Source organism: Salvia splendens, chromosome 5 (genome assembly GCF_004379255.2).
Source record: "Salvia splendens isolate huo1 chromosome 5, SspV2, whole genome shotgun sequence".
Taxonomy (NCBI): Eukaryota; Viridiplantae; Streptophyta; class Magnoliopsida; order Lamiales; family Lamiaceae; genus Salvia; species Salvia splendens.
Window position 1 is genome coordinate 23019521 of NC_056036.1, and position 26339 is coordinate 23045859.

Genomic DNA, 26339 nt, shown 5'->3' on the forward strand with positions numbered 1-26339 from the left:
TTTTTAGTTGTATTTTATTTTAATTATTCGTTGTATAATTTTACCGGTTTGCAATACAACGAATATTCAGCCCTAATTACCTCGTTTTCTATTTATTTACACTGCAATTATTTTAATTACAAAATTTATGAGTTATTGGAGGTGTTCACTATAGTGGTGAAAATAGAATTTTAGGCCGTGGACAACAAAACTGGGCTATAGACAAAAACCAGGGCGGGACTATTGGGCGTGTTCGCCTATAGTGGATACCCTAAATGTCGACATTTAATTTACAGCGATTATACTACGCCGTCACGACCTCCCCAAACACTTTCCTTTTTCTCTCTCCTTCCCACAAAATGGAAACCATGACCCGAGCAAAAACACAGGGAAACTAAGAGAAATTCGTCCCACTCAAAGAGTCAAAGTTACTCGCAATTTTGAAATAATTCAATTTTGTATTATTGTGATCCTAATTTCGAAGAAATGTTGGCGGAATTACTATTTGTGTAGTTCAAATTCAAAATGTTTTACTTTTAGCTTCTGACGGATTGTGTGCAGGTCATTCAATAGTTTCTCAATTAGTACTTAGCTTGATTTGTAACCAAGAAAAAGAAGGATTTTAGGGTTCCTGAATCATGAGTAGAGCGATGGAGAGTATACAGGATCTAATTGAAGAAGCTAAGCTTCGAACTGTGTGGTGGAGTATCTGCATATTCGCTGTGTCTTACTTCTTGACGCGTAAGTACTTGAATTTATCTGCACTTTATTGGTTTTGTGGAGATTGATTAATCCTGAGTTGCGATGACGACACTGCTTCGTTAATTTCGTGATCTTGCATTAGTTTTTCAGTTGCTAAGAAGTTTGTTTTAGTTTCCTATAGCCTTATGTTAGGGTTTGGTTTCATTTGATTTCGTTGCATGTTTATGATACATGCTTGTGCTTCGTTGGTAGTTTGAAACGCATGTGAAATAACTTAACGAGTGTTTGTGTTTTTATAAGTTTTTGGTTAGATACATGAGATCATAAAATATTGGAGTAACTACTAAGCTCTTTTTTTCTTCTGCAACTATGTGAGGTGAATATATTGTTACTGATCAGGTTTCTGCATATATTGTTACTTGCAGACAGCAGTAAGTCAATGTTGATGAATATTCCCATAGCCATACTCTTGGTCTCTGGACTGAGAATTTTATTAAATAAGGTGGAATTCCGATGGAAGGTTCGGAACAACAGGACAGCATCGTACTTATCACACTTAGAAAAGAAGCAGCTATCTGTAAATGATGTCAGACTCACTATTCCGCTACCTCCCAAAAAGTGGAAAAGAAAAATAGATTCACCCCCCGTTGAAGCTGCTATTGAGGATTTTGTCAACAAACTTCTACACGATTTCGTCACAGATTTGTGGTATTCTGAAATTACACCTGACAGAGAGGCACCAGAACTAATATATGCTATAGTCATGGATGTTCTGGAAGAAGTATCTGCTAGAATCAAAGAATTAAACCTTGTTGACTTGTTGACAAGGTATTGTCGGTCTTTTATATGTGTACTTTGATAAAGTTGTAAAATGATCCAAGCTGAATAATATATGATGAGCAAGTGACCCTTCTTCCTGCAATCCTCCAGGGATGTAGTGGACCTGATAGGGGAGCACCTTGATCTCTTCAGAGGGAACCAAGCAGCTATTGGTGCAGATGTTATGGGGACATTGTCTTCTGAGGAAAGGGATGAAAGGTTGAAACATCATCTCCTGGCTTCTAAGGAGCTTCACCCTGCTTTGATATCGTCAGAGAGTGAGTACAAGGTGTAAAAGTGTTTTAGTTCAGAAGTATCATTTGCCTTACTAATTTTTCCTTGTTTCTTGGTTAAAATTTTATAGTTGCTAATACTTTGTAATATTTTAGGTTCTTCAACGGCTCATGGCTGGACTTTTGGCTGTTGTCCTGAGACCAAGGGAAGCTCAATGCCCTTTAGTTCGCTGCATTGCTCGCGAACTCTTAACTTGTTTGGTTGTGCAACCCCTTTTGAATTTCGCAAGTCCCTCGTAAGATGCATTTCTCTAGATGTTTTACAAAGAAAAACGTTGGTTCGTTATGCCCTATTACATGATGCAATGCAGAAATAGAAGGCAACCTATTTTGATGTTTGTTATGTTAAAACCATATTTTGGCTGATGGTAGCATGTTGACAATAACTAGAAAGCTGTAACATTAACTTTCAATTAAATAAATTTGTAGAAAACAAGTTTGGCAAAGACAATCACCTGCCTTGTTATTTGATTATATTAGGCAGAATAAACTGGAATTTATTTTGATATGACCTGATCATACTTTACAATGTATAATCCCACAGATACAAAGTCATAAAGCCAGAATTAAGTAATTTTGGATTCTAATGTGTAGAGCTGGAAATTTATTTATTAGCACTTAGCTATGCAGCCATAGGCTGCATGTTAGGACCTTTATTTCTCTAATCATTTGTATCCAAAGTTCTGTAACAAATTAATAGAGCCAAGTGTTGTTGCAATTTGAGCAAATGGGAAGGGGTGAGAACTACTTACTACATGAAAACAAGCTAGTCATGACTCATAGCAGCATATATGGCATCCATTGCAGACATTAAATTTGGGCTTTAATAAGGACTATGCCCCCAACTATTGAATAAGTGAAAGATTTATTGCCATGCATGTGGAAATTGTTGATTTAAATGAAAATAAGGAATTGAAAACTTGGAAAATCGTGTAGGACTTGGCAAGCCTTTACATTAGGAATACATAATGTTGACTGAAGCATTAGGAAGCAATTATGTCATGGAGACATGGAGACTGTCAATCTAGTTGTAGTACTATGTGACCAACTGTATCGAATACAATGTGAGTGGTCAATGGTGTAACAAGTGATGCTGACCCTGAATGAGTAATTTCTTTTAAAACTTAATAGTAACAAAGGATCAATTCATTTTTATGTTATTAAACATCCATTAGACAGAAATGTACAATGTTGATATAATAACTCAGTTAGGCTCTCTCTTATTTATGTATCAGCAATCTGCTCAAGCAATGAATTAACTGGCTCAAGAAAAATTGTGCAGATTTCAATTTATTGATTTGTTAAGTTTGGTTCAAAATTTTAGATAACTCTGAAACTTTGATCTTGCTGTACGGGTTTATTCCTATATAGTACAGTGTTGTCAAAAACGCGCCCGGGGCGCGCTCGGGGCGCGGGTCGCCATGATCGAGCCCGGCTTCGCCCCAACATGGGTGAGCCGAGCGAGATACGTGGGGCGCCGTCGGGGCGCGCTCTGGGCGGTCGGGGCGACTGGAGCTAGAGACGGATCGGGGGCTTACCTGTTGCCGTCCGCCCTGGTTCGCCGGTTGGCTGCAATTTTTTTGCTTTTACAGAGAAAAAAGAAGAGGGATGGGAGGGGAGGGGAGAGAGAGAGAGATAGATAGTGACTACATTGGGAAATGAAATTACTTTGTACTCCATCAATTATTGTTTATTTCTATTGTTACCCCATCAATTATTGTTTATTTCTATTGTTATTATTTGTATAAGTAACATATTTTTATTAATTCCTTATATTTATAATTTAATTTTAGGTTTATATAAAGCTAATTTAGTAATCTTTAGAACATTACAATCTCTATTTATGGAGCTTTTCATTTTACCTAATTTTATTTTATGAATTAAATGAAGAGAAATAAAATAATAATTATATGTTTATTTGATAATTTGTTTTATGAATTAAATGAAGAGATTTAAAATAACAATTATGTTTATTTAAATGAAGAGAAATAAAATAATAATTTATTATTTTTTCCAATCTTTCATCTTTTTCCAAAATGACTCTATTATAAAATCCATTAATTAAATATTATAATAAGTAAATTGATTATAATTCCTCCAATAATTCTTTTCTACCCAATGTCAAAATTGAACTTTAAAAATATTTTTTACCTGTTATGTAAATATACTATTTATATTATAGTGAATTATCTTTAATCATTATTATTACTAATATATAAATAATAAATAATTTTGCGCCCCGATTCGTGGGTCCCTCGCCCCGCGACCCGGGGTCCAGCCTCATCGCCCCGGACCGACCCGCGACCCTAACAACACTGATATAGTATGTTATTATAATTTTTGTTTGGAGAGTTCCTGTTTAGTTATTCATTCTTATTCATGCGTTGATCTGTTTATGTCATCTTTTAAGTAGATAAAATTGCGACTTCCTTGTGCACTTGCACCATTGGCATCTAACGCTTTAACCATTCCCCTCCTCAGGTATATTAATGAGTTGATTGAATATATTATTCTTGCCTACAATAATGAGGGGTTCAGTGGGTCGTCCAGCGACAAATCTCCTAATGTGAGGGGTGGCCATAACCCTGACCACCAAGTTTCGAGAGAACGTGGTCAAAGCAGTGATTCTAATTTGAGAAAAAGATCGGCTTTGAACTATCAAGAGGCTAGTTTATCATTGGCTCGACTGGATCATGACAAGGTACTAGATTCAGGTAGCTCAGGCAATCCCTTATCTAGTATGAGTGAGAGTGAACCAACTCATATACGACATGGTGAGTGGGCTAAACAGTTTGAGGCTGCAACTCAGAGAAGAACAGAAGTTCTTATGCCTGAAAATCTTGAAAACATGTGGACTATTGGAAGAAACTACAAAAAGAAAATCCAGAAAAAGGCTGCTCAAGGTGTTCAGGCTTCAGGAGTTCCAGATTCAGTTAGTGGCCCATCACCTACACAGGATTTGGTGACTGAAGTACCCAAACAGAAGCCTGAACAATATCCTCGAATAGAGGACAAAGTTTCCATGCAGCTACCTCCCAGGCCCCTGCAGGAATCGCAGTCCACTAGCCTGAATATTGATGCTTTAAGCACTTACCAAGAGCATATTATGGAGGTGGTTCCAAAAGGAAGATCTTCAGTTTATGAACTGGATAGCCCTGCTGTTATTTCCCATGAAAACAGAAATAAGCTTAAAAGATCAAACAGCACCTCTGCCTTGACAGTTCAGTTAAACCGGGAAGATATGTATACAAGTGAAGGCAGTACACCTATCATTAATGAGTTCTACAGTGCAGATGGTAATAAACTTAATGTACTTAACCTGATGAGCAAATCGGACATTGTATTACGTCATGAAGGAGTGCATGCTTCTAAGCTTAGATGTCGGGTATGGCAGTGAATTATTTATGTGTTGCGCAACTTTACTTATATATTGAAAAAGAAATTATTATTCATGAAAAACTAGCTTTACAGGATTAACTTTTCTGGAAACGAAGTGTTCATTTCGTATGCTGCAACTCTTCTAACTGTAGTACTGTTTAATTCATTATGTTAAAGAGTCGGCATCTAACTAATACAAGCAAATAATTATGTCACTTGTGGCTTCTCCATATTGGAATTGCATTAATTGTTATGTGTTACACCTTTAGCTTGTCAGAGCATTTGTAGACCACCTTTATTTACTGTTGCCTGGGGATAGTCTACGCATTGGGTGATGAGAGATCCTTGATGCTGCAGGTTATTGGAGCATACTTTGAGAAACTTGGTTCGACATCTTTTGCAGTTTACTCAATCGCTGTTACAGATGCTAATGGAACCACCTGGTTTGTGAAAAGGAGGTACATTTCCGTCGCAGTTTTAGACTAAAAAATTATGTTTATAACATATTGCTGCTTTGTCTTGTAAGTTGTAACCAATGTTACAAAAAATGGCCTAGGCATCTACGCATATGAGCGGTTTTTGTCTGTTTTGTTAATTTTGATGTTACAATTTGGATTCTGACAGTATATGGGCACAAAAATATTGCATAAAAACTAAAAATGAATAAAAAAACACTAACAGCAAGGCCAGCACCTAATATGGTGTGCAATGAAGCGTAGCTCAGAGCTTGCAACTGCACTGGCTTCATCAACATGTGAAAGTTCTTGGATTGATCATTTATTATCCATAGTTAATTCCTCTGCTGGGGTACTTTATCTACAGGTATCGGAACTTTGAGAGATTGCATAGGCATCTTAAGGATATTGCCAATTATACATTACATTTGCCTCCCAAAAGGATATTCTCTTCAAGTACAGAGGGTGCTTTTGTCCACCAACGCTGTATTCAACTAGACAAGTATCTTCAAGTATGAATTATTTAGTCCTTCTGGTACAGAGACAATGTTGCTTTCTCTACTGATGTTCTGTCTTTAATAGGATCTCTTATCAATTGCTAATGTAGCTGAGCAACACGAAGTGTGGGATTTTCTTAGTGCCTCCTCCAAGGTATGCATTTAGTTATCTGTTCAAAGCATATACATTTAGTATGGCTTCTGAACTAATTATAGTTTTTCATCAATGAAGAATTACTCTTTTGGGAAATCTGCGTCAGTGATGAGATCTCTGGCAGGTATGTGCCTTCTCTTTGTTGGATCCTTTTCAGGTATTCACTTGAATTAGTCTATCTGTATGCACTATGATGCTTCATTAAATCCATTAACAATAATAGCTTGTTCCCTCACTATCATCCTTTGTTGGTTGTAAACTGGCTAAAGAGTTTCATTTTCAACTACATTGTTCATACTTTATAAATACTCATATCCAACCTAATAGTCAGTTAGTTCTATCATACGTGTCATGGAGTCTTACATAAACTAGATGCTTTGAAGAGTGAATTGTTAGTCAAAAGTTAGGCCTTCACATTTTCTGTTAGGAAATAAACACAGATAGCACAAACATAAACGAAATAAACACAAGAATTGTTTACCTTTTCAATATGATGTGTATCTACGTATATCTGAGGGCGATGCTAAGCCAGATATTTCATTATATGGAGTATAATTGTCGGATACAGTTTACAACGAGAGAAGATATTTTTAGGTAATCCTATTCCTATCCCTATAGGAATTGGGCTGGACCTAAATGTAAACAGTACAAATGCCTAAACCGTTGCTGTGGTCGTGGATTGATCAACTTCTTTTCAGGCTCCGTACTCAACATTTTCATGGGACCTGACCTTCTTGTTTTCAATATTGCTTTCAAACACTTAATTTTAAAATTTATTTACAAAATATTCTTATCAAAACAGTTAATGTTGACGATGCCGTGGATGATATATTACGTCAATTCAAAGGGGTTTCTGATGGCCTTTTGATGAAAGTAGCTGGCTCACCCTCATCTTTAGCTGGAGAAGGTTCTTCTGTTACAAGCAAAAACTTGCTCTATAATGTTGATGATATGAATAAATTGGCCTTCAGGCCTAGTATGTCGGAGTCAACTAACAGTTTCTCAGACAATGACAAAAGTGAGAAAGATCTAAACCTTGGGGATCAGGATGTTGAAGCTGCAAGCCGAAATAGAGGGTGGCATTCAGACCATGAGTCAACCTCAGAGGGGTTACCACATAAGGTTTTTAAACACGATGCAGAAGTCAGTAAGTTCAACTCAGATGACATGCGAAATGTGAGGTTGAAATCTGAATCAAACTCTGATAGATATCTGGAGTCTAGTTTAGTGGTAACATCCATTCCACAAGATGATCTAACTGCGGTGCCCCCAGAGGTACTTCCCATATCCTTCTGTTCATATTTGTTGATTGGTCCTCACCCTTCTCCTCATGATCTTGTGTTGTTTCTACTGTAAGTTTCAGACCATATTCAAACTGATTTTACTGGAAATGTTAGTATGCATAAAATATTATTTAATGCACCACCCACCCAATATCTTGTTACTCTTTATTTACTCCAGGGGCTGGAGACACATAAGGGACAATGCTATTGTTATATATGAGTCTGTTAGGCAATCTATTTCATTGTTTCATGGTCTTGGGTTATGCATTGTCTGATTGACATAAAATGTTCCTTGCAGTGGACGCCACCAAATTTAAGCGTTCCGGTTCTGAATTTAGTTGATAATGTATTTCAACTCAAAAGAAGGGGCTGGCTGAGGTGATATTTCTTTTTAACATACATTGATTGCGTGTCAATTTGCATTAGCACTAAGTGGATGTATATTCTATGATACATACTGTACATATACCTAAACCTAGGTAATTCTCAGCATATTCTTTTTAACATACATTGATTGCGTGTCAATTTAGTTATGATGCATGAAGAAACTCTCAGCATATCTATATAATTTCTACTGAAAATGTTAATATGTTGATTTTTCACATACAAGCTTACTCAGAAAATAGGTAATGGTAAAAAGTAGACTAAAGTCCATTTTTGGTCCTATATATATGGCTACTTTTATGAATTTGGTCCAGAATTACTTTTTGATGTTTGAAACTTTGAATCTCAAATAAACGAAAACGGCCTGGAAATGGTCCTTTTTGGACGGCGGTCAACGCTAATTGACTAATTTATTTTACCTAATTAGAATACTAATTCATAATTAATTAAAGACTAAAGTCCTAAACATATGACCATTTTACAAATTTGGTCCAAAAAATTTGAAAAAAAAAAATTAGGGTTCACCCCACCTTCTTCGCCCTAGGCTCCGATGATATTTTTAAGATTTTCAGCAACTTCAACGGTAGATTGTGCGATAAGCTCTCCCGCTTCATATCCCTCGACGCGCTAATTTGGTCCAATTCGATCGACGTCTCAACCTGCCTCCACTCCATATACCAGATGATCACCGTCAGTCACCGATTGGGCACCCCTGGTCGCCCACAAGCGCTCCCGCGGCCAGGATTTGGCTGCAGCAGATGATGTTGCGCTTAGAGGATGAGTTTAGCCTTGCTCGAGAGTGGTGGCAGCGGCGGCGGATCGACTGACCCTACCCGTAAGCACCCCGATTACTCCAACGATGATGCCTCCGTTGAGGAGGACGGCAACGAGGATGCATCCGTCCCCGTAGCGGAGCCTGTGACAAAATGCGACTTCATAATCGACGCGCTCCCGCCGAGTTTGGTCGGCGATCTGCCCGTCATCGCGAAGCGGATGGTGGCCGCGACGGGGTACTACGTGGAGTGCTGCACCGTGTACGGCGTATGCCGCCGTGAGTATTTGGAGCTAAGTCTCTCATGGTTGGGGCTACCGAAGCTGAGCATCGATGAGGTGCAGAATGCAGTGGAGCCAAGCTGGAAGATGGAATTGAGAGATGGATCAAAGCCATCAACGTTACTCTTTATGTCCTCTCCCAAACGAGCGCTGCCTTTCCGATTGCGTTTTCTCTGAGGGAGGATTGGGGGGTAGTAATTTGCCATCCCTGCATTGGATTTGTTGGATGGCTTCGATAGATGCTATGGAACAGGTGGTGGAGGATCCGTACATGGCGGCAATGGTGGCGGCGAAACCACCAAGGGCGGACATTGTCGGCAGGGAGATGAAGAATAGTATGGTGGCGGAGACCGCCGGGCGCAGAAGAAGGTGGCGGCTGAACCGTAATTTCTTGGCTTTATTATTTTAATTCTCTGGACCAAATTCGTAAATGGCCATATGTTTAGAACCAAATGGACTTTAGTCTTTAATTAACTATGGATTAGTATTCCCATTAGGTAAAAAAATAGTTAATTATCATTGACCGTTAGGTTTGTGACGGCCCCGTCCAACATGGATCATTTTTGTTTGATCGGGATTCAAAAATAAAAAGGTAAATGATAAAGTGGGCATATGTTTAGGGCCAAAATTGGATTCTACTCTGAAAAGTAAAATAGAATAAACAGAATATAGAGAAATAAACAAAGTAAAATAGAATAAGGACAAGGAAACGAAGAGTCACTACTAAGAACAAAGAAATGCAACTGAAGTACTTATAGTTGGCAGAGCTGCCATCGGTGATCATTGTTTAAATTTCTCGTTTTGAAATTATGCAATTAACTGATGTATCTACTGACTTTTACTTGTAAAAAACATGCTGTTGTGAAGCTGATCATCTAATCCTTAAGCAATATATTTTTGTATCTTCTCTGATTGTAGGAGACAGGTATTTTGGATATCAAAACAAATACTGCAGTTAGTTATGGAAGATGCCATTGACGACTGGCTTTTAAGGCAAATCCAGTGGCTCCGTAGAGGGGATGTTGTTGCACAAGGGATTCGATGGGTCCAGGATGTAAGTTATTATTTTAATACACCTATATGATTCTATTTTCCTGATGTTGATTGTTGAGTAGTTTCTACTTGGCAAGACTCCGATATTTAGCATTTGTGTTCTGATTGCTACCAGTCCACTGAGTAGCATAAGACAAGCTCGCTTTTTCTATGTCACTCTGATGATGTTATACACTTGAGCTTCCAGCAACTTTCCAGTTGAACAAATTAATGAATTGGAGGACTGCAGCGTTTACATTATTGATAATGATATTATATTTTTCTTAATAATAGGATTAATATTCCCAAATACTGAGTAGTCTATTTTTAGTTTATATCAGCAAAAAAAAACTGCCTGTTTTTATGCAACTCAACTTTTCTTCAATATTTTGATTCTGTTGCTCTGTTTCTCCTGCTCTAAAAAGAACATTTATCGTTTTCTCACTAGATTCTCTGGCCAGAGGGCACATTCTTCCTAAGATTGCGTGCTCAACAAAATAATTTGGAAACTACACAAAAATCTCAGCAAACTACAAAACAAGCAGGTGGTATGAGAGCTACTCAATCAGGGTCTTTTGAGCAACAACTGGAAGCTGCCCGCAGAGCTAGCTTTGTGAAAAATACGTTATTCAGTAAGTATCTTGGCTACTTCCTCTATTTTTTGAGACAAATGTTTTTCTATTGTATTGTATACTACAAATGCAGTTGTCTAAGTTAGGAATGTAGTAGTAAGCTGGTGCTAATTTAGCCAATAACTTAGGACAGATAATTCTGCTATACAACCTCCTCAACATTCCTTGTATTTCTAGATTCCCTGGATGGTCCCATATATTTTCCCACATGTACTCACATTTTTCTGTTGAGAACCATGACTTCTATTCAACTTTGTTGCATTACCTCTGTATATATCTCATTTTTTTGCAGCTGGTTTCTCTAGTGTACGTCTACTTAGACTCTGTTTTTTCCCCATCTTTTCCTTGTTATTAAAACAACTCTCCCCAGCTCCTCTAGTTGTCACTGGGAGATGATGTTATAAGATGAATTTTCTGGTTATGGCTTTTTCTGGAAGCTTGCTATGCATGTAACCGTTCCTGTGACAGCATGATAATATTATCCAAACTTTCATTTTGATTGACCTTCCTTGTCGTGTGAATATTGCGAATATGATCTCATTCCCTTCCTCCTGGCAGATGGTGCTCCAACCACTTTAGTCAGTTTGATCGGACATAAACAGTACAAACGGTGCACTAGAGATCTCTACTATTTTCTTCAGGTATATCACTCATCTTTCCTACATGGCTTATGCCAAGAAGTACACCTGTATGCTTGTCTATGAAAGTATGTGTACATGTGTGTGTTTGTATACTGTTATTTTGCCTGGCATTAAATCTCGTTGCTTCAATCACTAGCAGTCCACAGTTTGTCTGAAGCAACTCGGATATGGAATACTCGAACTTGTTCTAATATCAATTTTCCCCGAACTGGAGGAGCTTGTTTTGGATATCCACAAAAAGTCGCGATCTCAACCAGTATAGAAGAAATTAAAAAAAAAAAAAAAACTTTTTTAGTCCTAACTCACTCACTAAAGATGGTTAAGCCTCTATCATCAATTCAGGGGTGACGCAGTTTCAATTTTTTGTACAAAATGTAAAATAGCCTATGTACAGTTGTCTATTTTTGTGTATATGTGACCATTTGATCCTTAAGCAGTTAGAAATTTCTCCGAGCAAAGTTCGAAAAAGAGAAGGAATGAAAAACATCAGATTTATTGTAGCACAACAGTTTATTTGACATTCAAAAAGCTTCTGGCATTTCAAGTAAGAAATTTAAGATCACCTACTTGGTTTTTACGTTTTCCTTCAGTCGAGATGGTACGTACGGTATTTCATATGGGCACACTGCTTAGGGTTATGATTAGTAAAATATTTAGTTTAATTGGTCATAGTAGAAGGAAGGTAATCAAATGCAAACTCTAAAAATTGTACAAACTCCAAATCATGATCTGGACCATTAGAAAATGTCAACAGATGATAAAATAGTAGCAATAGAAAATGTGTTGAAATGTCAACACAGTGTCAACAGTCATGCTATGTTGATATTGTGTTCACACTGTGTTGACATTTTCTATTGCTACTATTTTGTCACCTGTTGATATTTTTTAGCGGTTCAGAGTTTGTACAATATATCACTATCCGTTGTAGAATATTCTAAATCCTTTTTTAAGTTAGTTTTGTTTTGAGGCGTATAGCTTCCTAATTTCATGTTTTGTTAATCAATCACTGGTTTTATTTGAATTTATAATAAATCCTCTTAAGCATATTTGTATATCACAAGATTGTAGATCAGTTGCTTGACAACAACACAATGTAATCTTGAAATCAAGAAGTGGTAGGGAAATTCTTGAGATCCAAAATAGAGGGTGGAGTACTGCCAGAGATTTGCGACTTCGTACCACAAGTTGAGCATGAACATGCACGACCCGCGCTTGTCCTTCTGGAATTCAAGAACATGCCATCACAAAAACAGTTGAACACGATTTGATAGACCATGGTGAAGTTGGTCACAGGTAGACCATGTTGTGCACTTGTTTTCTTGCATCAAGAGGCGAGAACCGCAAGGAGAGATGAGTGTCGTCCAAGAAGAACTGTTCCATTCTAAAATGCAAGCCTAAATGCTAAACCATCTAATCTTGAAACTTGTGCATTCGTGCACGGCTCAAATACGAGGTTTATGTCAAAGTCGTTGATGAAATTTATTGCTTCATTTGTTATCGAATTTGCTCGAGATTTCGGGTTAAAATTGATGAATTTGCAAGAGAATGTGTAGTTTTAATGTTCCACCGGGTGATCAAATCTCAAGAAGGGAAGATCAAAGGAATTGAGGAATTAAGAGACGAATGAGCGAGAAAGACCGTTGAAGTGTCAATTAGCAAGTCACCTGCCCTAGTCACCTGCCCAAGATGTGATATTGCACGAATAGATTTAACAAGCAACTTCTATTATTTAGAGAATCTTGAGGATACATAAAGTGTGTTTTCCGTCTCATTTATTCTCCTATTATTTTGATCTAGTGTTTCTCAAACTTCTATTTTGATCTAGAGTGTGCTAAGCTTATCAAAATATCCAGGTCTTAAATAGAGGATGAAAATTTGAAACTTATATATTTGCATATTAGGAAATATGTCATTTTTAATTGGATAGCCTGAAGGGGTAGGCAGCGGAAGGGTGCATCAAATAAATCAGATAATAAAAGTGATCTATTTAGCAGATTATTTAGACAAAATCTATTCTCGTAATTATCACATGTATCATGCTTATAACTTGAATTAAACATGCTTTAAGTATAGTTGAAACTTAAAACATGCTTTTCTACGGAGTAGGAATAATACCTTGATGATTCTCCAAAGAATCGACGATTGCTCGCGACTTCTCCACGTGAGGCGTCGAGTACTAGACCACAGATCTTTTGGCTGGTTCCCGAACTGTATTCCGATATCAGTGTGGGCTGATCTCACCGGGATACTAGGACTTGAATAAATAAGACAGAAAAATCGATCTCACGGAGGAGAGCTGAAGAGAAAAATCGCCTCCTACTGTATAAGGGAGTGGAAGAAAATTTTAGTGAAAATAAAGTGTGTTTTCCGTCTCATTTATTCTCCAGGCTGGAGTCCGGTGAGGCAAGGCAGCGACTACAATGAAGCAGTTGTGCCAAGCGGACTGTCGGAAGTGACGCGGGAGCAGCGACGTCAGAAACGACACAACAGCATCGACGCCGGGCAGCAGTGGCGTCCCTCCGTGAGCAGCCCCAACAGTGGATGAAATTGGTTTTCGTCCTAAGCGCGACGTCGCATCGCCTCGTCCCGTGACTTCACTTTCCAAATTTCGATTAGGGTTCCTAACCATTGGAATTAATTTTGAAAAGTATTCAAGATAAATTTAGAAATAAGATTTGAATATATCTTTTGTGGATTTGATATATTATATTGGATTTGATTATGAATTAAATCATGGATTAATTAGATATTTTCTTTGTTTATGGATTTATATGGATTTAATTCCTAGATGAATCCTAGTTATATTTGGAAAATGACAATCTAATTTTTATCTATATCCTATGGATTTATTCCTAGACGAATCCTAGTTGGATTTAGATAATGATAATATTATTTTATTCTTATCCTATGAATTTATATGGATTTATTCATATATTATTTCTAAATGGTTTTAGATAGTAATAATATAATATTTTATTCTTATCATATGAATTTATATGGATTTATTTATATATGAGTTTTAGATGGATTTGAATAGTGATAATATAATATTATCTAATTCTATGGATTTATATGTATTTACTCCAATAATAAATCCTAGATGAATTAGGATTAGTATTAATATTAATTTATTTTTATCCTATGGCTTCGAATAGATTTAATTCTATTAAGGCAAATCCTAGATGGATTAAAATAAATATTAATCCAAGTTATCCTTATATTTTGGATTTATATCCTAGATAGATTAGGATAAAGATAATATATAAGAAAATCCCTATTTAACTGGATTTAGATAAATTAATTTATCGAAAAAATCCTAAGTGATGTTTGATATATTGTAGATGTCTATTCTAAATAGAATTAAGATTTGTATAAATCTTGGTTGATAGGATTTTATTTTTATCTTATGGATTATGATGGAATTGTTTCTATCTAGTAATATCCCAGTACGATTTAAATAATGATAATCCAAGATCAACATTATTTTGAATTATAGGATTTGATTTTATCAAAATAAAATCTAGAATATTCCTAAATGGATTTAGATAGTTAACACTATCTTGATAAATCCTAAATGAATTTGGATAATATTATCCAAGATAAAACTTTATTATTTAATTGATTCTCTCTTGACTAGATTAAATAATTATCGTTAATTATCCGGTGTGTTTAAATGCTATGCATTAAATGGATTTATCTGTTTATTTGGTGTTTATCTTTTTAAGTGGATTATCTGCCTTATCTGCTTATGTGATAATTATGCAAATACCATATAAAATATCTAAGCGATAATTACAACAATTGCCTTGTGTATGGCCTCCATCGATTGGTTTGCAAATTTTATGAAGCCAGTTTCTAATATTATCACCACCCTTGCTGTGAGGACAATAATCCTAAGAAATAACAAGTTCATAAGGGCAGACTTTTCAAATATAAATAGTATGAACTAGAAAGTAGTTTCTAATATTATCGTCACTCATGCTGTGGGGACAATAATCCTAAGAAATTATAAGTTTCAGAAGTTCAAACATAATTTATGAGATAGCTTGATTTTGTTATCAGCACATGAGCATTGTTATGAGAGTGTGTTGTAGAAATAGAATTCTGTAATGCTAAATCTGATGGTCGTGCTTAGGCAACATTTGGTGGTCATGCCATGCTGTGGTCTCTGGACTATTCTTCGGTGTTGTGACCAGTAAATATGTTAAAATTTTAATGCGTATTAACCTTTGCTTGAGGGTACAAAATTCTAATTTTACAGTTGCAAGATACATAATTGTTTTATGGTTATTTGCAATTATGTATTTAGCATAGTATGCGATAATAAGTTCATTTGCCAAATCTTCATGATGTCATTCAATTTTTGTCTGCGATCCTTAAAGAAACAAACTCGAATGCCAAAATTATGTAGACTAGAAACGTAAATGGATAAGATTCTCATCGCTAAAACTTGGAGTTTATACTCAATGATTCATGTCCTCCATATCCTTGACATAATTCCATGAAGAATGTTGGAGAATGCTTTTTTGCATGTACTTGACAAGTTCTTTGAGGAATAATGTCAAGCTATTTTCTTTTAAGTAGCACGACAAGTCTTGGTTAGTGACGATGAAAGATGAATACTAATAGAATCTGTCAAGATGATTCGATTGGAATATCCTAGATGGACAGAATGTTTTGAGGAATCTTTTGATCACTCAAATAGTTCCTGACTCAAGTCATCGGCTGAAGTAATAAGAAATTACTAAAAGAAGGTTTAACCGAACAGTAGAAAACCTTCAGAACATTAGTCGTTATATTACTGTTAGAGGAAAGTAACATGATAGATGAAAAATTCATCAAGGCTGCAGTTTTTCTAAGTCCTAGTTCATTGAACAAAAGACTAGATATGGAAATGGGAGAGCCTGAATTGTCATCAAAGTTTGTTTATAGCGAGAAGAGATGCTTTATGAGTTAGATTGACCTTTTAAAGAAAGACAATGACTTACATGGAAATGCAACTTCTAAGTAAGAGATCTTGATCCAGTTAGACATTTGTTGCAATGGGAACTATTTATGTTCAATTATTGTTTCATGATTGATGTTTATGACATCATAGTATTGAAACTACATAAATGCAATAAGATTGAGTATCAAACAACACATCAACTTCTTAAATAATAATGATAAAGTATTTATGGCTCTTAGTATTAAGGTCAAGAAAATACTTAGCAATTGTTCAAACTGATCTAAACTATCAAGATTTTAACAATTTGTATGTTAAATAGCTTGAGAGTCGAGAATGTCTGTTTGATGCACTGTAAGTTAGAATCATTTGATTTAGAACGCTTACAGAAGTGCAACATAGAAAGACTAGCAAGTCTCAATAGTTTACACCATAAGGAGACGAGCAATGAGTTATGATCAGTAGTGGTAGTCTAATCTCCATTGACGAATCCAAGCATTCTTCTAAAGAATGAGATAGTTATGTAAGAAGGAATCGAAGTCTTTCTAAGACACGTTTGATTAAGTGATGAGTTGTGCTCATGAAAATCTTATCATTGATGGGATAAGCGTTAGATACAACGAGATACACCTTAAAGAAACTACCAACATCAGTACATTCTACAAAACACGAGTTGTGGACTAGAGCGACTCTAGTCTAGCACATCTCAAGGTGTAATGTTGTTCCAATGCATGTTGGAAAGGTATCCAAGTAATTGGAGTTGAGTACTGAGGTATGTTTTAAGGTTGTCCTGAATGATGTAAGGTAATAAGTTCTGTAATCTTCAAAGATAGAAATTTTGTATGAAGATCAAGAGATGAACTACAAGCCTAACAACGTGATAACTCTCAAGATAAAGAGAGAGATATCGGATTTTCCACATTACCAAGGAGTCGTACCATTAGAAACTTTTGCACTAATAAAATCAACTTCAGTACCTAAGATTGTAAGAACCATGTCGTAGTGGGAGCGTTCCTTGGAACATAACAAGTTCATGAGTCTAAGAGTGTCGCAAGACTCAGTCTTAGATTAACTTGAACATAATGCATTTAACTACAATGTAGCATTGGTTCATTTGGATATTCATCCTTAAAAAAGGTGATAGATTCCAAACTACAATCTAAGATAGACAACATGTTTTACAAGACTTGCAATACTACCTACATGTTGTGTTAGTCAGTGGGAGCTAGTATATTTGCAAGTGTAAATGTGGATCTCAAATGGCTAGACAATGACAATGGGTTATGCCCAAAGAGAAACATCATCTTCACGTCTGTCGTTGTGCCAGGATTGATTCGATCTTACTGTCTATCAGAACTTAAATAAATTAGAATATATGTATTATGATTGTCAAGACAACTTTCTATTAATAGAAGTCTTGAGGAAACCATCTACATGGAACATCCTAATGTGTATGTAATAGAGGACTAGAAACACATGATTAGAAGCTTATGAAGACCTTTGTGGTCTTAAGGATACATCTAAATCAGAGTATATGTGTCTTATCAAAATTGTCAAATGTTTTGAATTTCACTTGTGCCCTTAACAGTGCTGTAAACACAAGGAAGTTGAAAGTGCATTAAATATGGTATTATTGGTAATCAGAAGATCTGTGGTCTAGTATTGAAGACCATCACGTGGAGAAGGTGCGAGCAATCGGCGATTCTTTGGAGAATCAAATCGGTAACTCTAAACCGTAGAATTCATGTTTTAGGATTTATATTCTTTAAGCATGAATTATTTGCGTTCTAGCATGCAATTCTGTGTTAACATGTGAATAGATTAATCCCATAATCTGTCAAATGGATCCTACGTCTGATTTATTTGTTTTGTACAAGTCTTCCGCTGTGCAAGAGGCTCCAAACCCCAGCAATTGGTATCAGAGCCAATTTTTTGCTCTGATTATGTGGATTAATTTCATGTTATGTGAATCGCTTGAATGCATGTTTTGACCGTTGTGTGGTTGGATAAATTGCGTTGTCTTTTCTGTGATTGTTGGAGTCGTGTCATGAGGAATCTAATTCCTATTTTTTAATCATAACATAATAATTATATTACCATTAAATAATAATATTTTTATCATCATCTCGTCGATCGAGGTTCGCACGAATCGATGATGATGAAAATTACACCGACAAATTGCTCGCCGGAACGGCGTGATGCAGTCTAACTTCCGGTCATCAGTCTGCGACATGCAAGGCTAATGTCGGCTCCCTTCTGCGATGAAAAGGCATCGCTATGCATCCTCGATCTCCGCCGCACAGCTGCTGTTGAGCCGCCCCGGAGTAGGCTGCTCCTCTGCCGTCAATCCTCCGTCGACCAGCAATGACCACACGAGGCGGTGCTGCTCTCAGTCGAACGTCGCGCGACCTTAAGCGTGATTAGGGTTAGGGTTCCGCCTAGGGTTAGGGTTTTCTGGTGGCTACGCCATCCTCCCTTCGTCGATCGTCGCCCATGATCGCATGCCTTTTGCTCCCACTATCGCGACTCAATTGTCGGAATAAGCTAGGGTTTCGCGGTCTCTCCGGCGACGCGCGCGAGCCCTTGCTCGTTTGCGTGTCGCCGTGTGATCGCATCTCTTTACTCCCACTATTTCGACATTCCCTTCTTGAACATACGTAGTGCGATCCGTCTCGGCGCAAGCATCGACAGATCGCACGTCTCGAATATTCAAACAATTCAAGTTCTTTGATTCAATAGTTCTTGGGTTCATCATGCATATAAAATAACAATTAAAAACAAGAACATGCTTCGCAATCAAATAACACATGCATACATGAATTTCGCAAAATTTAACTCCAAATAATCAGAGCCAAAACCTAGCTCTGATACTGTATTAGACCACGGATCTTCTGGCTGGTTACTGAACTGTATTCTGATATCAGTGTGGGCTGATCTCACCGGGATACTAGGACTTGAATAAATAGGACAGAAAAATCGATTTCACGGAGGAGAGCTGAAGAGAAAATTCGTCCCCTACAGTATAAGGGAGTGGAAGAAAATTTTAGTGAAAATAAAGTGTATTTTCTGTCTTATTTATTTTCCTATTTATATTAAGTTCCTTTTGGGCCCAGACATGGATCTATGGAAGGTTTTGGATATGGCCTCCCCCAGTTAGCTTTTTACTAATTAAATTGAACTCCAATTTAATATAAGCTTATATTGGAATATTATGAGCAGCCACTACAGAAGTAATATTGCACTGCCCATCCAAATCCGAAATTATAAGTAATTCGGGTTTCCGTGTTGTTGTTCAAATCTCGCGCTTAAGATATAAATGTCCATTAATTAATTATTGTCTGCTATAGACTTAATTAATTAACATCTTATTAATTCCAAGAGTGGACTTAGCATGAAACACTTATTTATTATTCATAGAGTAATCAAACTCCAAATAGCCAGGTTCCGAAATAAAACCTTGTTTCGTGCTCCTCTTGAAGACATTATCAAACGAGACTCACCTCGCGCACGATTCAACATAATAGATATCCTAGCACCGCTAGATATTAATCATCGCTACCCAATATATCAGGATTATTGGGTTGTGAAAAATCCGCACCATTTGATAAGTCAATGCAGTGCATAATCAATACCGTATGCTCAATGCTAACGTACATTGATTAAAAAGCAAACATTTATCAAGACCCTGTCTTTCAGTAGACAGCATAAAGACCTGTCTCGGTGTTAGATCCGTTCAGTGCTCTACCACACCAATGTCATCTTATTTCAGTAAGACTTAGAAATATGCAGACTGACATTGCAACCTTTCACGATAGATAGTCTAGGCCTATCTAGGTTGTGAAATTCTTATTTTTTCTTTGTTCAGAACTGACCATGTTACCTTAAAGTGGACGTCGCCCACAACCGGTCTACTAAAACAAAGTCTTAGACTTTGTTAATTTACTTATACATTTAAATATGCAATAAACATCCATAAAACATAACAATATTACGACAAAAATAATCTGTTTTATTCATTGTAAAAAAATAAGAGTTTTTACAATATTCAATCACTCGAAAGGTGATTTCTAGTATACAAACTCTAACATAGCCCAAAAGGAAAACGTTTCATTTTTAATGCGACAGATGGAGTAATAATCACGGGGACCTAGTATTTCAGTAAATAGCAATAAAGACTTGTCTCACTGTTAGATCCCCTAAGTGTCGTACCACATCAGCGTCATTTATTTCCTTAAGGCAAGGAAATCTTGCGGACTGTGTTGCCTTAATGTGAATCATGTTCACAAACAGTCTACTTCAGCAAAAGACTTTCACTTATGTGTTTCTTATACATTTAAATGTTGCAAAACATCTTATAAAGGTACAAATATAACACATTGTAATAAATAATTTATTTCAGTGATTGGAAAATAAACAAAGTTTTTATAAAATACAATCACTCGAAATATGCTTTAAAGTATACAAAACTCTAACAATCTCCCACTTATACTCGAAAAGTACATGCTTTCAAGTATACAAACTGCAAAATCTTCTCACTTATACTAAAAGCGAGTCTAGGTCTGTGATCAGTCTGACTCTCATTCCATCCACATGCCGTTCAAACATCTTGGTCTATAGTGTCTTTGTGAATGGATCTGCCAAGTTGTTGTTTGACACAATCTTGACCACTTCTATGTTGCCTCTACACTATATCACGAATTATATGATACTTCCTCTCAATGTGCTTGCTTACCTTGTGATCTCGCGGTTCCCTTGAGTTTGCCACAACGTCATAATTATCGAGGTTTAGATGGGTATTTAAGCACACTATCTTCATCAAATATTAACTTTTTCAGGTATTTAACTTCTAAAATTTTTAGATGGGTAATTAATTTATCTTCAAAAACATTTTCACTTCCACCTCTATTAATTATCACAATAATAAAAAATCTTTATGTGCGTGGATTGATTTAGTGGTACAGTGGTTAATGTGAAAAACCAAAAGTCTTGTGTTCAAATCAACGTTTCAAAAATAGCTAATTCTAATTTTATTTTTTAATTTTTAGAAATCCACCAACACATTATGTGTCTTACTTGACCTGACATGAGTTTTAAGAAATGTTGAAGAAAGTAGGTGTACAAAAGTAGTGGAATGTAAATTCTATTTTTATATGTTAATTCTACAAGATAAATATGAATAAAATGAGTTAGTAAAATGCAAGTTTTATTATGAAAAAATAAAAATGAGATAATTAATAATGAAGGTATCAAAATGAATACTGAAACATATACCGAGGATTGGGGAGTAATTAGATATTTTCTTTGTTTATGGATTTATATGGATTTAATTCCTAGATGAATCCTAGTTATATTTGGAAAATGACAATCTAATTTTTATCTATATCCTATGGATTTATTCCTAGACGAATCCTAGTTGGATTTAGATAATGATAATATTATTTTATTTTTATCCTATGAATTTATATGGATTTATTCATATATTATTTCTAAATGGTTTTAGATAGTAATAATATAATATTTTATTCTTATCATATGAATTTATATGGATTTATTTATATATGAGTTTTAGATGGATTTGAATAGTGATAATATAATATTATCTAATTCTATGGATTTATATGTATTTACTCCAATAATAAATCCTAGATGAATTAGGATTAGTATTAATATTAATTTATTTTTATCCTATGGCTTCGAATAGATTTAATTCTATTAAGACAAATCCTAGATGGATTAAAATAAATATTAATCCAAGTTATCCTTATCTTTTGGATTTATATCCTAGATAGATTAGGATAAAGATAATATATAAGAAAATCCTTATTTAATTGGATTTAGATAAACTTATTTATCGAAAAAATCCTAAGTGATGTTTGATATATTGTAGATGTCTATTCTAAATAGAATTAAGATTTGTATAAATCTTGGTTGATAGGATTTTATTTTTATCTTATGGATTATGATGGAATTGTTTCTATCTAGTAATATCCCAGTACGATTTAAATAATGATAATCCAAGATCAACATTATTTTGAATTATAGGATTTGATTTTATCAAAATAAAATCTAGAATATTCCTAAATGGATTTAGATAGTTAACACTATCTTGATAAATCCTAAATGAATTTGGATAATATTATCCAAGATAAAACTTTATTATTTAATTGATTCTCTCTTGACTAGATTAAATAATTATCGTTAATTATCCGGTGTGTTTAAATGCTATGCATTAAATGGATTTATCTGTTTATTTGGTGTTTATCTTTTTAAGTGGATTATCTGCCTTATCTGCTTATGTGATAATTATGCAAATACCATATAAAATATCTAAGCGATAATTACAACAATTGCCTTGTGTATGGCCTCCATCGATTGGTTTGCAAATTTTATGAAGCCAGTTTCTAATATTATCACCACCCTTACTGTGAGGACAATAATCCTAAGAAATAACAAGTTCATAAGGGCAGACTTTTCAAATATAAATAGTATGAACTAGAAAGTAGTTTCTAATATTATCGTCACTCATGCTGTGGGGACAATAATCCTAAGAAATTATAAGTTTCAGAAGTTCAAACATAATTTATGAGATAGCTTGATTTTGTTATCAGCACATGAGCATTGTTATGAGAGTGTGTTGTAGAAATAGAATTCTGTAATGCTAAATCTGATGGTCGTGCTTAGGCAACATTTGGTGGTCATGCCATGCTGTGGTCTCTGGACTATTCTTCGGTGTTGTGACCAGTAAATATGTTAAAATTTTAATGCGTATTAACCTTTGCTTGAGGGTACAAAATTCTAATTTTACAGTTGCAAGATACATAATTGTTTTATGGTTATTTGCAATTATGTATTTAGCATAGTATGCGATAATAAGTTCATTTGCCAAATCTTCATGATGTCATTCAATTTTTGTCTGCGATCCTTAAAGAAACAAACTCGAATGCCAAAATTATGTAGACTAGAAACGTAAATGGATAAGATTCTCATCGCTAAAACTTGGAGTTTATACTCAATGATTCATGTCCTCCATATCCTTGACATAATTCCATGAAGAATGTTGGAGAATGCTTTTTTGCATGTACTTGACAAGTTCTTTGAGGAATAATGTCAAGCTATTTTCTTTTAAGTAGCACGACAAGTCTTGGTTAGTGACGATGAAAGATGAATACTAATAGAATCTGTCAAGATGATTCGATTGGAATATCCTAGATGGACAGAATGTTTTGAGGAATCTTTTGATCACTCAAATAGTTCCTGACTCAAGTCATCGGCTGAAGTAATAAGAAATTACTAAAAGAAGGTTTAACCGAACAGTAGAAAACCTTCAGAACATTAGTCGTTATATTACTGTTAGAGGAAAGTAACATGATAGATGAAAAATTCATCAAGGCTGCAGTTTTTCTAAGTCCTAGTTCATTGAACAAAAGACTAGATATGGAAATGGGAGAGCCTGAATTGTCATCAAAGTTTGTTTATAGCGAGAAGAGATGCTTTATGAGTTAGATTGACCTTTTAAAGAAAGACAATGACTTACATGGAAATGCAACTTCTAAGTAAGAGATCTTGATCCAGTTAGACATTTGTTGCAATGGGAACTATTTATGTTCAATTATTGTTTCATGATTGATGTTTATGACATCATAGTATTGAAACTACATAAATGCAATAAGATTGAGTATCAAACAACACATCAACTTCTTAAATAATAATGATAAAGTATTTATGGCTCTTAGTATTAAGGTCAAGAAAATACTTAGCAATTGTTCAAACTGATCTAAACTATCAAGATTTTAACAATTTGTATGTTAAATAGCTTGAGAGTCGAGAATGTCTGTTTGATGCACTGTAAGTTAGAATCATTTGATTTAGAACGCTTACAGAAGTGCAACATAGAAAGACTAGCAAGTCTCAATAGTTTACACCATAAGGAGACGAGCAATGAGTTATGATCAGTAGTGGTAGTCTAATCTCCATTGACGAATCCAAGCATTCTTCTAAAGAATGAGATAGTTATGTAAGAAGGAATCGAAGTCTTTCTAAGACACGTTTGATTAAGTGATGAGTTGTGCTCATGAAAATCTTATCATTGATGGGATAAGCGTTAGATACAACGAGATACACCTTAAAGAAACTACCAACATCAGTACATTCTACAAAACACGAGTTGTGGACTAGAGCGACTCTAGTCTAGCACATCTCAAGGTGTAATGTTGTTCCAATGCATGTTGGAAAGGTATCCAAGTAATTGGAGTTGAGTACTGAGGTATGTTTTAAGGTTGTCCTGAATGATGTAAGGTAATAAGTTCTGTAATCTTCAAAGATAGAAATTTTGTATGAAGATCAAGAGATGAACTACAAGCCTAACAACGTGATAACTCTCAAGATAAAGAGAGAGATATCGGATTTTCCACATTACCAAGGAGTCGTACCATTAGAAACTTTTGCACTAATAAAATCAACTTCAGTACCTAAGATTGTAAGAACCATGTCGTAGTGGGAGCGTTCCTTGGAACATAACAAGTTCATGAGTCTAAGAGTGTCGCAAGACTCAGTCTTAGATTAACTTGAACATAATGCATTTAACTACAATGTAGCATTGGTTCATTTGGATATTCATCCTTAAAAAAGGTGATAGATTCCAAACTACAATCTAAGATAGACAACATGTTTTACAAGACTTGCAATACTACCTACATGTTGTGTTAGTCAGTGGGAGCTAGTATATTTGCAAGTGTAAATGTGGATCTCAAATGGCTAGACAATGACAATGGGTTATGCCCAAAGAGAAACATCATCTTCACGTCTGTCGTTGTGCCAGGATTGATTCGATCTTACTGTCTATCAGAACTTAAATAAATTAGAATATATGTATTATGATTGTCAAGACAACTTTCTATTAATAGAAGTCTTGAGGAAACCATCTACATGGAACATCCTAATGTGTATGTAATAGAGGACTAGAAACACATGATTAGAAGCTTATGAAGACCTTTGTGGTCTTAAGGATACATCTAAATCAGAGTATATGTGTCTTATCAAAATTGTCAAATGTTTTGAATTTCACTTGTGCCCTTAACAGTGCTGTAAGCACAAGGAAGTTGAAAGTGCATTAAATATGGTATTATTGGTAATCAGAAGATCTGTGGTCTAGTATTGAAGACCATCACGTGGAGAAGGTGCGAGCAATCGGCGATTCTTTGGAGAATCAAATCGGTAACTCTAAACCGTAGAATTCATGTTTTAGGATTTATATTCTTTAAGCATGAATTATTTGCGTTCTAGCATGCAATTCTGTGTTAACATGTGAATAGATTAATCCCATAATCTGTCAAATGGATCCTACGTCTGATTTATTTGTTTTGTACAAGTCTTCCGCTGTGCAAGAGGCTCCAAACCCCAGCAATTGGTATCAGAGCCAATTTTTTGCTCTGATTATGTGGATTAATTTCATGTTATGTGAATCGCTTGAATGCATGTTTTGACCGTTGTGTGGTTGGATAAATTGCGTTGTCTTTTCTGTGATTGTTGGAGTCGTGTCATGAGGAATCTAATTCCTATTTTTTAATCATAACATAATAATTATATTACCATTAAATAATAATATTTTTATCATCATCTCGTCGATCGAGGTTCGCACGAATCGATGATGATGAAAATTACACCGACAAATTGCTCGCCGGAACGGCGTGATGCAGTCTAACTTCCGGTCATCAGTCTGCGACATGCAAGGCTAATGTCGGCTCCCTTCTGCGATGAAAAGGCATCGCTATGCATCCTCGATCTCCGCCGCACAGCTGCTGTTGAGCCGCCCCGGAGTAGGCTGCTCCTCTGCCGTCAATCCTCCGTCGACCAGCAATGACCACACGAGGCGGTGCTGCTCTCAGTCGAACGTCGCGCGACCTTAAGCGTGATTAGGGTTAGGGTTCCGCCTAGGGTTAGGGTTTTCTGGTGGCTACGCCATCCTCCCTTCGTCGATCGTCGCCCATGATCGCATGCCTTTTGCTCCCACTATCGCGACTCAATTGTCGGAATAAGCTAGGGTTTCGCGGTCTCTCCGGCGACGCGCGCGAGCCCTTGCTCGTTTGCGTGTCG

General features: G+C 35.8%; 1 protein-coding gene across 2 annotated transcripts; it reads left to right on the forward strand.

Annotated features, from left to right (window-relative positions):
* Window positions 1-296: 296 nt before the first annotated feature.
* Window positions 297-11864, forward strand: LOC121805099. 2 transcript variants are annotated; one of them, XM_042204885.1, is made up of 15 exons: window positions 297-720; window positions 1107-1509; window positions 1612-1789; window positions 1890-2029; window positions 4275-5178; window positions 5529-5629; window positions 5994-6138; window positions 6209-6277; window positions 6356-6401; window positions 7080-7552; window positions 7859-7938; window positions 9916-10051; window positions 10478-10661; window positions 11220-11302; window positions 11439-11864. In XM_042204885.1, the coding sequence occupies exons 1-15, from the start codon at window positions 618-620 to the stop codon at window positions 11562-11564; spliced, it is 3171 nt and encodes a 1056-aa protein (XP_042060819.1). In that variant the 5' UTR covers window positions 297-617; the 3' UTR covers window positions 11565-11864. The 2 variants fall into 2 exon arrangements, with proteins under 2 accessions (XP_042060819.1, XP_042060820.1); XM_042204886.1 differs by having other exon boundaries at window positions 11442-11864.
* Window positions 11865-26339: the final 14475 nt, after the last annotated feature.